Source organism: Microcaecilia unicolor, chromosome 4 (assembly GCF_901765095.1).
Source record: "Microcaecilia unicolor chromosome 4, aMicUni1.1, whole genome shotgun sequence".
Taxonomy (NCBI): Eukaryota; Metazoa; Chordata; class Amphibia; order Gymnophiona; family Siphonopidae; genus Microcaecilia; species Microcaecilia unicolor.
The window spans coordinates 174,515,659-174,527,797 of NC_044034.1; the positions used below are offsets into that span (position 1 = coordinate 174,515,659).

The 12,139-nt window shown below is 46.2% G+C and overlaps 1 protein-coding gene across 1 annotated transcript in view; it reads left to right on the forward strand.

Annotated features, from left to right (window-relative positions):
• The first annotated feature begins 5,523 nt into the window (after nucleotides 1-5,523).
• Nucleotides 5,524-12,139, forward strand: part of EIF4G2 (eukaryotic translation initiation factor 4 gamma 2) — a 269,422-nt gene continuing 262,806 nt past the window's right edge. Inside the window, exon 1 of the mRNA XM_030202439.1 lies at nucleotides 5,524-5,617. Within this exon, the coding sequence (XP_030058299.1) occupies nucleotides 5,524-5,617 (94 nt within the window). The remainder of the gene's footprint in view (nucleotides 5,618-12,139) is intronic.

Genomic DNA, 12,139 nt, shown 5'->3' on the forward strand with positions numbered 1-12,139 from the left:
TTAGGAATCTATCTAACCCCTTTTTAAACTCCGTCAAGCTAACCGCCCGTACCACGTTCTCCGGCAACGAATTCCAGAGTCTAATTACACGTTGGGTGAAGAAAAATTTTCTCCGATTCGTTTTAAATTTACCACACTGTAGCTTCAACTCATGCCCTCTAGTCCTAGTATTTTTGGATAGCGTGAACAGTCGCTTCACATCCACCCGATCCATTCCACTCATTATTTTATACACTTCTATCATATCTCCCCTCAGCCGTCTCTTCTCCAAGCTGAAAAGCCCTAGCCTTCTCAGCCTCTCTTCATAGGAAAGTCGTCCCATCCCCACTATCATTTTCGTCGCCCTTCGCTGTACCTTTTCCAATTCTACTATATCTTTTTTGAGATACGGAGACCAGTACTGAACACAATACTCCAGGTGCGGTCGCACCATGGAGCGATACAATGGCATTATAACATCCGCACACCTGGACTCCATACCCTTCCTAATAACACCCAACATTCTATTCGCTTTCCTAGCCGCAGCAGCACACTGAGCAGAAGGTTTCAGCGTATCATCAACGACGACACCCAGATCCCTTTCTTGATCCGTAACTCCTAACGTGGAACCTTGCAAGACGTAGCTATAATTCGGGTTCCTCTTACCCACATGCATCACTTTGCACTTGTCAACATTGAACTTCATCTGCCACTTGCACGCCCATTCTCCCAGTCTCGCAAGGTCCTCCTGTAATCGTTCACATTCCTCCTGCGACTTGACGACCCTGAATAATTTTGTGTCATCGGCGAATTTAATTACCTCACTAGTTATTCCCATCTCTAGGTCATTTATAAATACATTAAAAAGCAACGGACCCAGCACAGACCCCTGCGGGACCCCACTAACTACCCTCCTCCACTGAGAATACTGGCCACGCAATCCTACTCTCTGCTTCCTATCTTTCAACCAGTTCTTAATCCATAATAGTACCCTACCTCCGATTCCATGACTCTGCAATTTCTTCAGGAGTCTTTCGTGCGGCACTTTGTCAAACGCCTTCTGAAAATCCAGATAAGTGTTAGATCCTTCTCAGAAACCTTATTCAACTGCTCAAAAGGTGGGGCCTAGTGGGCTCGCAGTACTAGAGAGAATCCACAAAAGTGGAGAACTCAATAGATCCCACGAGGCGTAAAGACAAAAATAAAAAAGGTGGGAATATAAAAGCCAGGCTATCCAAAGATTGGAACACATTCAAATGCCACGCCGGGCACGGCTGCCACAGAGGAAGCCGAAGAGCCCCGCGTAGGAAACAGACTACATCAGAGTGAGCTGCTAAAGAAGAACCCTCTAGTTTGCCCCTAAAACAAGCTAGCACGGCCACCTGCACTCGAAGGGAATTATATGTCAATCCATATTAAGAAGGAGATCAATTTCTGGGTAGTCCTATTGTCTCTGGAATAGGCTCAAATTTAGAACCTTTATCTGCTTTTGTTGATTCCTTCCTTAAGCCTCTGATACCGTCAGTGAAATCCTATATTAGAGATTTTTCAAACAGATCAAAGGGACCGCAATGGGGGCCAGCATGGCTCCCGATATTGCTATTCTGTATGTGGCATTTTTTGAAAAGAAATTTTTGGAAATACACCCGTACAAGGAGGCAGTGCGGCTTTGGAAGAGGTACATTGACGATATCCTGGTACTATGGAGTGGAACAACTGATAGACTTCATGAATTCTATGGATGGCTGAATAGGGGTATTCATCATAAATAAAGGATTGCATTTTTCTCATTCCTGAAGGCCCAGTGTTTACTTTGTCTGTTTGTTTGGTTGCTTTTGTATGCTGTTTTCCCTCTTTTTTGTGACTGAATCCATTTTGAAGACCATCCCGAAGGAACTCCAGAATATCCAGAATGTCCACCCGAAAAGGCGGTTCAGCACGCAAAGCACACCACGCCGAGAAATTTCCACACTCACGCGTACGCTGCTGAAGTAGAATGCTTCCGTGCCCCCAAAAGAGTGGCAATGACTGGTCCTGAAAATTTTTCCTCAGCTGCCAGGCCGTAAGACCAAAGTGGGAGGGATTTTCCATCTGAACTAGCCCTTGATGCAGCAGATCGGGAGTCACCGGAAGTTGCAATGGTGGCTCTGAGAGTGCTCGAACGAGATCCGCATACCACGGCCGTCGGGGCCAGTCTGGGGCCACTAGAACGACTGGCCCACGATGCCGCCCTATGCGGCAAAGAACTCTCCCTATCCAAGGCCACAGAGGAAAAACATACAGTAACTGTTGTTCCGGCCACGGCTGGAGAAGAGCGTCCAACCCTTTTGATCCTGGCTGCCGTTTGCGGCTGAAGAACTGGGGAACTTTGGCACTGCAAGCGATGGCCATAAGATCCATTACTGGTCTTCCCCAATGTTGACAGATCAGCCAAAAAGCCGAGTCCGACAGCGTCCATTCCGCTGCGTCCAAAAGAGTCCAGCTGAGAAAATCCACTTGAACACTGTCTTGACCTGCAATGTGCGCTGCCGACAGACTCTGAGCATGCACTTCCGCCCATACTAGAAAACTACCACCCAATTGGGAGACGCCAGAGAAACACCCTTCTGCAAATTGGCTGACCGGAGCCACCACGCGAGACTGTCCCTGGCCCGGCTTGACCAAGCAAGGCGTCGTTGATAATCTGGCGACCATCTGCTCAAAAGGAAATTCTGAAGAGGCTGCATGCGAGCCCTTGCCCATGGAATGACCTCCAAGGTCGCCGTCATGGAACCAAGGAGCTGAACATAGTCCCACACTAGGGGAGCGCGACGACTCAATAAGGTCCGTATCTGAGAAAGCAATTTGATCCTTCGCCCTTTGGGGAGAAACACCTTCCCCCGCTTCGTATCAAATTGCACTCCAAGATACGCCAGACTCTGAGTAGGAACCAGATGACTCTTGTCCATATTGACCACCCAACCTAAGAATTGCAACACCACAATCACTCGGTCGGTGACCACTCGACTCTCCTCTGCTGTTGTTGCCCAAATCAGCTAGTCGTCGAGATACGGATGCACTTGAATCCCCTCCTTCCGCAGGAATGCCACCATCACCACCATGATCTTGGAAAAAGTGCGTGGGCCAGTGGCTCTTCCGAAAGGAAGGGCCTGAAACAAAGTGCTGACCCAGCACCGCAAATCTGAGAAATCTCTGATGGGGCTGCCAAATGGGAATGGCAGGTAAGCTTCCCTCAAATCAAGAGCCGTCAAAAACTCGTCTGGTTGAACAGCAGCAATAACTGCCCTTAATGTCTCCATGCAGAAGTGATGAACCCGCAAAAACTGGTTTACTTTTTTGAGATTGAGAATAGGCCGAAAAGCCTCCTTTGGAACCACAAAGAAGGTGGAGTACCGACCTGTGCGCCTTTGGAGAGGAGGAACAGGCACGATAGCCCCTATCCTTAGCAGGTCTCGCAACCACTGCAGAACCGCTGTCCTCTTGGCCCGTGATACACAGTGGGACTCCAGAAAAAAGTCTGTGACGGGAGAGAAGAATTCTAACTTGTAACCTTCTCGCACCAAATGAGGACCCACTGGTCAGAAGTAATTCTGGCCCACTCTGGAAGAAACAGAGAAAGCCGACCACCGATCTGCTCTCCTCCCGAGTGGACCTGCGCCCCATCATTGGGAGGCCCGAGAAGGAGCCCCCTGATGAGAGGGGGCTCCTGCTGGGCATTTCTCGTTGAGAAAGGAAGAACGCTGCCCAAAACGAGGATGCTGAAAGGCTGCGTTGGACCGCCCCGGGCGATACCGTCGCGTCTCTCTGAAACGTGACCTCGAGGCTCCCTACCTGGAAGTAAACTTGGGTCTATCCTCCAGAAAACGCTGAGATTTGGAATCCCCCAAATCTTTAACAATCTTTTCTAGGTCTTCCCCAAAAAGCAATTTCCCTTGGAAAGGCAATTTAATGAGCCGTTGCTTAGAGGCCAAATCTGCGGCCCAATGACGGAGCCACAGAAGACGCTGAGAGGAAATGGTCAAGGCCATGAGTTTGGCCGAAGCACGGACCAAATCATACAAGGCATCCGCCAAGTACGCCAGCCCAATATCCATCAGCGACATCTGAGGAGTTTCCGGCATATCAGACTCCGAAAATCGAATCCATGACAGAATGTAGCCAACTGAGACAAGCTCTAGCCGCATAAGAACTACAAACAGAAGCTTGAAGTGTCAAAGCAGCCACCTCAAAGGCATGTTTTAAAGAGGCCTCTAGCCGTCTGTCTTGCATATCCTTAAGTGCCACACCACCTTCCTCTGGCAGTCTAGGTACCTTAGTATCACAGAGACTACTGACCAACTTATATAAAAGTCTTCAACAAAGAGAAAGGAACCCCGAAAGGGAAACTTACTTAATTTAGATTTTGAAGCTGTATCAGCAGACCACAAGCGCAGACAAAGAGAATGCCTTGTGGCTACACTTAAGGCAACAGATTTTGAAAAGGCTCTCAGCAAATCATAAAAAGTGTCCGCCAGAAAGGAGGAGCCTACCTCGATCTTAACCACCTCAACATCTATTAAGGTCAAATCATCCGAAGACCTATCCAAGACCCTCTCTGACCAGCGAAAACATGGTCTAGCCACCAAAGATCCACAAATAGCTGCCTGGACCGCCAAGGCGGAGATATTTTTATTTTTGTTACATTTGTACCCCGCACTTTCCCACTCATGGCAGGCTCAATGCGGCTTACATGGGGCAATGGAGGGTTAAGTGACTTGCCCACAGTCACAAGGAGCTGCTTGTGCCTGAAGTGGGAATCGAACTCAGTACCTCAGTTCCCCAGGACCAAAGTCCACCACACTAACCACTAGGCTACAATTCCTCAAGACGGCTTCCATACACCTATCCTGAATGTCCTTAAGAGCCGTGCCTCCATCTACGGGGACTGTATTCCTCTTTGTAACAGCTGAGACTAACGCATCTACCACCGGAGGCTTAAGAAGAGACTTGTCAAAATCAGGAACTGGATAGAGGCGCACCATTGACTTAGCGAGACTAAACGGAGAATCTGGCATGTCCCACTGAGCTTGAATAATATCTCTAATATCCTGGTGCATAGAAGGTCTTACCTGGCTTTCTAATTCCTTTGAGTAGAAGATCCACCTTATGTCCCTCCACCACCGTGGTCTCCTCCTCTTCAAAACGCAAGGTAATGGTCACCAAAGAAATCAACTCCTGTAAATCCTCTTTGTGGAAAATTCTAACCACAGAAGGATCTTCTCCTGGATGAAAGGATTCTGCACCCAGGTCCACCAGAGTGGAGTCTACTGGAAGCAGATCATCTCCCAAGTCATCTGATCCCTCCAAAGAGGGCATTTCCAGATCTAGGTCTGACCCTAGATCTCTGGCCATTTTGCAGAGATGGCATGTCTGTCTGAGCACTCTCCTAGAGGAGCCGCCAGGGGTCTGGACTTTTACAGCATAAATGCCTTATACATTTGAAGTACATATTCAAGAGGAAAACTTCCCAGTGTCTGTCCTGAAGGCAAAGCCTGCAAGGCTAAAATGGCAGTGTTTCCTGCCACAACAGAATCAGGTGCTTTGTCCTTACTGCCCGAATCATGGTGCACTGCGGGTGCCGGGGAAGAAGAAGCGAAGTGTGAGGGACCTGCCTCTGTCGAGCTATCAATAGCGATGCAGTACTAACAAACCCCACTAGCTGCAAAGCCATGCCGCTGACAAACTAAACAATGGTGGAGCTTCTCTGCCATGGCGCTTACTGATAGTGCTCAAGTGGCTTGCTTGGTTTTTTTTCTTTTTACAATGGATACCTGACTCCAAACCGAAAGGAAGAAAATAAACAAAAGCATCTCATAGGTGGATAAAGAGCTGCTCTGCTCGTTCGCGCCTGCCGCTTAGTAGAAGAGTCAACTCTTTTTTTGTGTTTTGTTTAAACACAGTGACTGCCTCTCTCAAAGCCTCAAACTCTCTTCCCTCGAAGATGTGAGGCAGGTTAACCATCCACAACAGCGCGGAGTCATGCAGGGAGACCACGGGAGGAGTGGGGGGAGGGACCTGGCCACCCGAATTTGACACCCCCGAGGCCGAGACCCCCACGGGTCTCAGCCTCCAGAAACTGCAAGAGAAACTGGGGCACAGAAAAACTGGTCAAAAGGTACTACCTACCCCAAAGAAGCCTTATTATATACATATAAAAACCCAGCTAAAAGAAAAGAGTAGACAGGAAAAGACTGAAAGGCTCACCACCTTCCGCCTGCTGGAGACTGAGAATACTGGATCTTTCTCTAGCTAGCCAGGGCTCTTATTGGCTCTCTCTAGAGTAGGTCTCCATCTGCTGGAAGGTGTGCACAAACCATCAGTCACATTCTGGACCAGTCCAGAGCAACGCTAAGGAAAGTTTATTTTATTTATTAGGATGTATTTACAGCCTTTTTGAAAGAATTCACTCAAGGCCATGAACAGTAAGAATAAATCAAACGTAAGCAACAGAAAATTACAGCAGTAAAAATATTCAAATAACAATACAAAGTATGGCATAGTAGACTTACAATGTCAACACCGTACGTAATAGAACATTTAAATAGACAGCGTAGGGCAGCGTGTGCCACAGCACCCTGGTGCACCACAGCAAACTCTCTGGGATGCCATGGCAAATCCCAACCTTCCTCCTGCCCAAACTGCTACTGCAGACAGAAGCAGCAGAAAAACAACAAAAAAGGGCAAGCGCAGGGCTGCAGCAGCCTTCAAGCATGTGCTGTCAATTTTGTCAGTCCTCTGCCCCCGGAATTGGAAGTTGACATCAGCCGGGGCAGAGGACCTGCAGAGCCCACAGCCCATGCCTGAAGGCGACTGCAGCCCAGTGCTTGCCTTTTTTTTTTTTTTCTCACAGCCACTGGAGACATGGAACAGACAGCCATCTGGACTCACAGAGGCAACTGCCAAGGAGGTTGGATGAAAACAGGAGACGGGATGAAGTCAAAAATTTGAAACCAATAGGTCAGTCTCTGTTTCCCTTCCCATTCAAAACAAAGCAAGCAAACCTAGGCGCTGCTGCATCCAAGCTGTCATTCTTTATTGTTGGTAGCATTTTTTAATTTAACATCGCTTATATTTTTAAACATGCTGGCTTATATAAATAACTTTTCATATGCAGAGAAGTGATTTGTTATAAATCATAATGTGTGTCATTTGAAGGGGCTGGTTATAGGGACACCCTAGCTCTGTTATATTTGCACAAAGAAAAAGATGACCTGTGTGGCCGGGGGGGGGGGGGGGGGGGGGGGTGAAAATCGGTGTGGCCAATGGGAGGGGTGCAGTGAACTGCATAAGCAAAGAAGGAACATATAGATAGGTAAGAGAGTAAGAAAATAAGGTGACTAATTTAAAGAAAGTTGCACATCAGGTCAGAGAGATGATAGAATGTTATCTCAGCTAGGGTAGAAGTGGATAAACATGTCCTGCTGCAGTATGTGCAGCCTATGTCACTCTTTGTGTGTGTGAGGGGGACTAATAAATTAGTTACTTCTTTCACAAGAGCCTCAACTTTATCCTTGCCTCACTACTGTGGTCACCTGGAGCTTCAAGCTAAGCTAGATTTATGTATTTATTTATATATAAACTCAATTAAAACACACTTTATAAAACCAAACAATACATAAAACCATCATACAATAAATCTAACAAACATGACTACAAATCTTTGTCATGATATCACATACACAACAATCAAAAAATCTAGAACTAAGCCTCAAACACAGCTTTGTACACAGAGCAACATGTTCAGCTCATATGACCTATAATCAAGAAAATACCTGTGAAAACAAAAGGACCTTTAGTTGCCTTTTAAAAGTAACTGTGCCAGTTAGAAGCCTAAGTGTTGGCTAGGAAAGTTATTCACAAATGCCTTCCCTCATCCTCTACTGGGATCAAAATCTCATTTACCTTAAATACATTTGCTTTAACCAGGTTTTGATTAGTTATAAACCCACACGATCTCTTGGTTTTTGTTTTAAAATCAAACCAGTTCTCAATATTTGCATGCTTGAACATTTACCTTAAGTTTTCAAACATTTTTTCATTAAAAACATAGGGCCTCTTACTAAACCATGCTAGCAATTCCTGCATGGCAAATGTGACGCAGCCCATTCAAAATGAATAGGCTGTACGTTTGCTGCACTGGGTATCACTAGCGCAGTTTCATAAAAGAGGCCCATAGTCACAAAGTGAGCTAACACCTGTGGCTCCTCAGTTAATATAAAGTATCACACACAAAAAAATAAATCCTTTCTAGAATTAGAGACCTGTAGAATTCAGTGAGTTACATTTATGACATAACTACTTATATTCTCCAAACTTTGATTTCCATGTAGTACACATTCTTTCTACTTTGCGTTTTATGCTATTTGTGTTCTAGTGCATCTATTTCCCTTTTCAGATTCTTTAGCTCTTCAGAAAATGGTAAGCCCAGTGTCGATTCTAGATCGGCTGCCACACGGGGCGGATCGCCGATGCGTGCCCCCCCCCCCCCGGGTGCAGCCCGACACCCCCCTGGTGCATCAACCCCCCCCCCCGGTGCATTCTTACCTGCTGGGAGCAGCCGCGCAGCTCTCGGCTCCGCTGGCTCCCTGTGCTCTGGAACAGGAAGTAACCTGTTCCGGGGCAGAGGGAGCAGGGAACCAGCGGAGCAGACAGGTGTGTGGCTACTCTCTGCACCCCTCCAGCAGCGTGCACCCGGGGCGGACCGCCCTTGGTACACCGCTGGGTAAGCCTAAGCATCTTTAGAGAATGACACGGGGACAAAGTTTGTCTCCGCCATGGGTACAAAATACAACCTGTTCTGTATGCCCTACAGGGGATAAATACACCCTATGAAGCACTGTTATGATTTTTTAAATCTGTGGATGAATAAGTCATCAACAGTCTCAGGATTCAGTCTAGCTCTCCTATCTTCCACAGTCCTTCCTGCAATAGGTGCCTTCTTAGAAAATGTGCTGGTAGCAGGATGTACAGGATCCCCCCCCCCCCCCTCCCCAATGCAAATTTTGCTAGTTGTGGCCAGCATGCTTGCTTGTTTTAAAAAATATATATTGTCTACATCACTCAAACATAAATAACAGTCCAGTTCATTAACAGGCTTCAAAGTAGAAAATGACCCTGTGGGCTCTGTCCCCATCCCCCCAGTTAGTGCCCCCCCCCATCCTCCTGTAAGTATCTCACTGGTGAAAGAGGTGCTAGACACCTGAAGGCAGGGGCAGGAGGGAAGAAGAGAAATGCTGGACACCTTGGTGAGGGAATTAGGGAAGCAGAGAGATGCTGGACACACTTTGTAGGAACTACTACTACTACTATTTAGCATTTCTATAGCGCTACAAGGCATATGCAGCGCTGCACAAACATAGAAGCAAGGGAAGGGAAGGGAAGATACTGAACATGGCTGTGGAGGCCCTTGAACTGCCCTGTGGTGGTGGGACACAGGCTAAAAGTTTACCTTGAGTGTCAGATAAACTTAGGCCAAGCCTGACTACCCTCCAGCTACTCCTAACAGACGCAACACATGCAGTGCGCACACAGAACAGACAACTACAGAAGGGTGGATAGGATATCAAGAGCCATGTTTTACATGTTTTCCCTACTTGTATGCTAAATTGTTATACAACTATTGTCAGCGCCAGCTCTAATGAAACAGCAGCCCTGTTCCAAAACTATCACGAGGAGGCGACCAGAATGAGCAGCAACCAGGAGAGATGTCACACTGCTGTTTTGAATTAGTGGATGCCATTTTGTCTAGCAACTACTCTGTCCCCCCCAACGTATCAGCCCCAGAACAGCATTCTTCTTTAGTTAGTACTGTGGTAGTGACTCTCTAACCACCTCATCTCTCTCTTTGTCCCTACTAGAGCTCAACACCATTTATCCCCATCATCCTTTTTGCCCACAATCTACATGACAAAAAGACACGAGTGGGAAAACAGAATGCCAGAACGCAGATACTTCCTCATTCGTAACACCTTGTAGACAAATCCGAAACCAACCCCAACAAGAAAATTAATCATTTTGCCACCAATATCTCATGCCAGGCGTACCACAAGGAAGGAGAAAAAAAAACCTTTTCCCGTGGGTTCTTGAAGAAAAAAAATACAACATATTCAACCATAATAAAATATCAAACTCCACATCACTATAATAAGTCTGTTCTCGCCGTTCTTTCTATTTACGCAACTACCAACAACCTATGCGCACACAGCACCTTACGCAACCTTGTTTTCTTAATCGCATTCGCGAATACGGTGGTGCACTGCGGCTGTGCTACTTTTCAACCAAGCTTTCTTTTTTTTTGGCTACGCCCCTTCCGTTTTCTGTTCCTCGATTGGTTACTTTGTGAATCCTGTACGTCGTTATTTTATATTCCGAACTATAGTGGCGGTGCCGGCCTATCCATTATGGTCCCAGACACTCCCTTGTGTTCGGTTGTATCTAGTAATAAAGTTTGGAGTCTAGTTGACGTCGGGACAGTGAGTGGGATTTCTATGGAGGTGGAATAGTGCTGAGCTGTTCCCCATCAAGAGTGGAGCTGTTCTGCTAGGGGGGGGGACAGATCCACCTTCTTTCTTTCTTGTTTTTTTTTTTTTTTCCCGTTTTGTTTAGGTGTCGCCAAACCATAAGAAAGCTGACGGGGTTTTAGGAAAGGTGAGGAAACATTTTTGGAAATTCGGGTATCTCTTTATCGCTCAGTATCTAAAATGGCTGCCGGTTCGCTTTTTCGTTGGGTAGAAAATGGCGTCTACGAGGGAGGGGAATAATTATGTTCACGAAAACCTGTTTGACTTGAATGTTTTTATACTAATTAATGTTTTTTTTATTCGGTGCTTCTCCATACAAATAATGGGATTGTCAGGTCGTCTTTGACAGCAAGGGGACACCTAATACTGAAATGTTAGAGATGACGCGCGAAAACCGAAGAAAAATGATTGGTGTAACCGTTGGTTATTAACTAAATATATATGTTTTATCGTTTTATAGTAGTGTCACGGTTCTGTTTTCGTTTCATGTGAATTTTAAGAGTGACGTGAAGAAACTGCGTTGCGAGTGGTATTTTGTGTTCTCTTTCCTGAAATGGGAACAATGCCGGGTGGGAACCGGCATTTTTCTTTGAAATACGCATTTGACATATTTTAGCTTTGAGGCTCAGCGAGACTGGCGGCCAGTACATTGCAGTTTTAGCTATAGTATATTGAAAGGCCTGGATGGTTTTGTTTTTGAATGCCACGCGACGTTTGTGGGAGAGACTCTGGGGGAATTAACCTTATTCCTTTTTGGTCCTGGCCTGGGTCTTGTCACATAGGATCTTTTTGTTATTCCGTATAAACTCTTTTTCTGTAAGACGTGTAGCATTTCATTGTTCACTACACTCTCAACATTTTGGAAAAAAAATCGTGTTTGTGTAGACTGAACGGTGGTTCTTTTTGTGGTAGGCAGTTGGTCCTGTACTTTCCCGTTCCCCATGAGATATTGTCGGTAATAGGGGGAAAAAGTGTGGGGGGGGGTACATTTTTTCACATTTACCTGCTGCTTTGGGCCACATTAGCGGAAATAGTGATCCGCATGGGTTATTATAGTAGATTATCCACGCCAACTTTTCAAAACGATTGGCGTGCCGAACTAGAGAGGCCCCTCCCTGGGCACAGTGAAAGACCTTGCTTAATATTGGGGGTGTACAGCACCCACGGACACCCATAGAGCAGACTCCTTTGTAGCAGACAGAGAGGCCCGAAGGCGAGGCGAGGCCTTTTCCTGTGCAACCTAGAGAACAAAGGAAGTAGTTTTACCGGCGTGGGGCAGTTTTGTTATCATGCTTGTTTAGTGCGATAGCACTGCAGCTCTCGTACATCTGAGGGCAGTTTTCGGGCCTCTAAGATATACCATCATCATTATGCATATAGTGTTAGATTTTTATGCATATAGTGTTAGATTTTTCTTTTAATAATTGAGGCCGGATGTTGTACGCACTGGCCTAGATTAATAGGTAGGTAGAAGTTAGACGTGTTTCATGGTATGGTGAAACAGGCCAAACTATAAATGCTGATTTATAATATGAAAAGACCATAATCTGGTTTCACTGCCACCGTACGAATATGTTTAAAGTACTTTGTGTGTGTTTTCA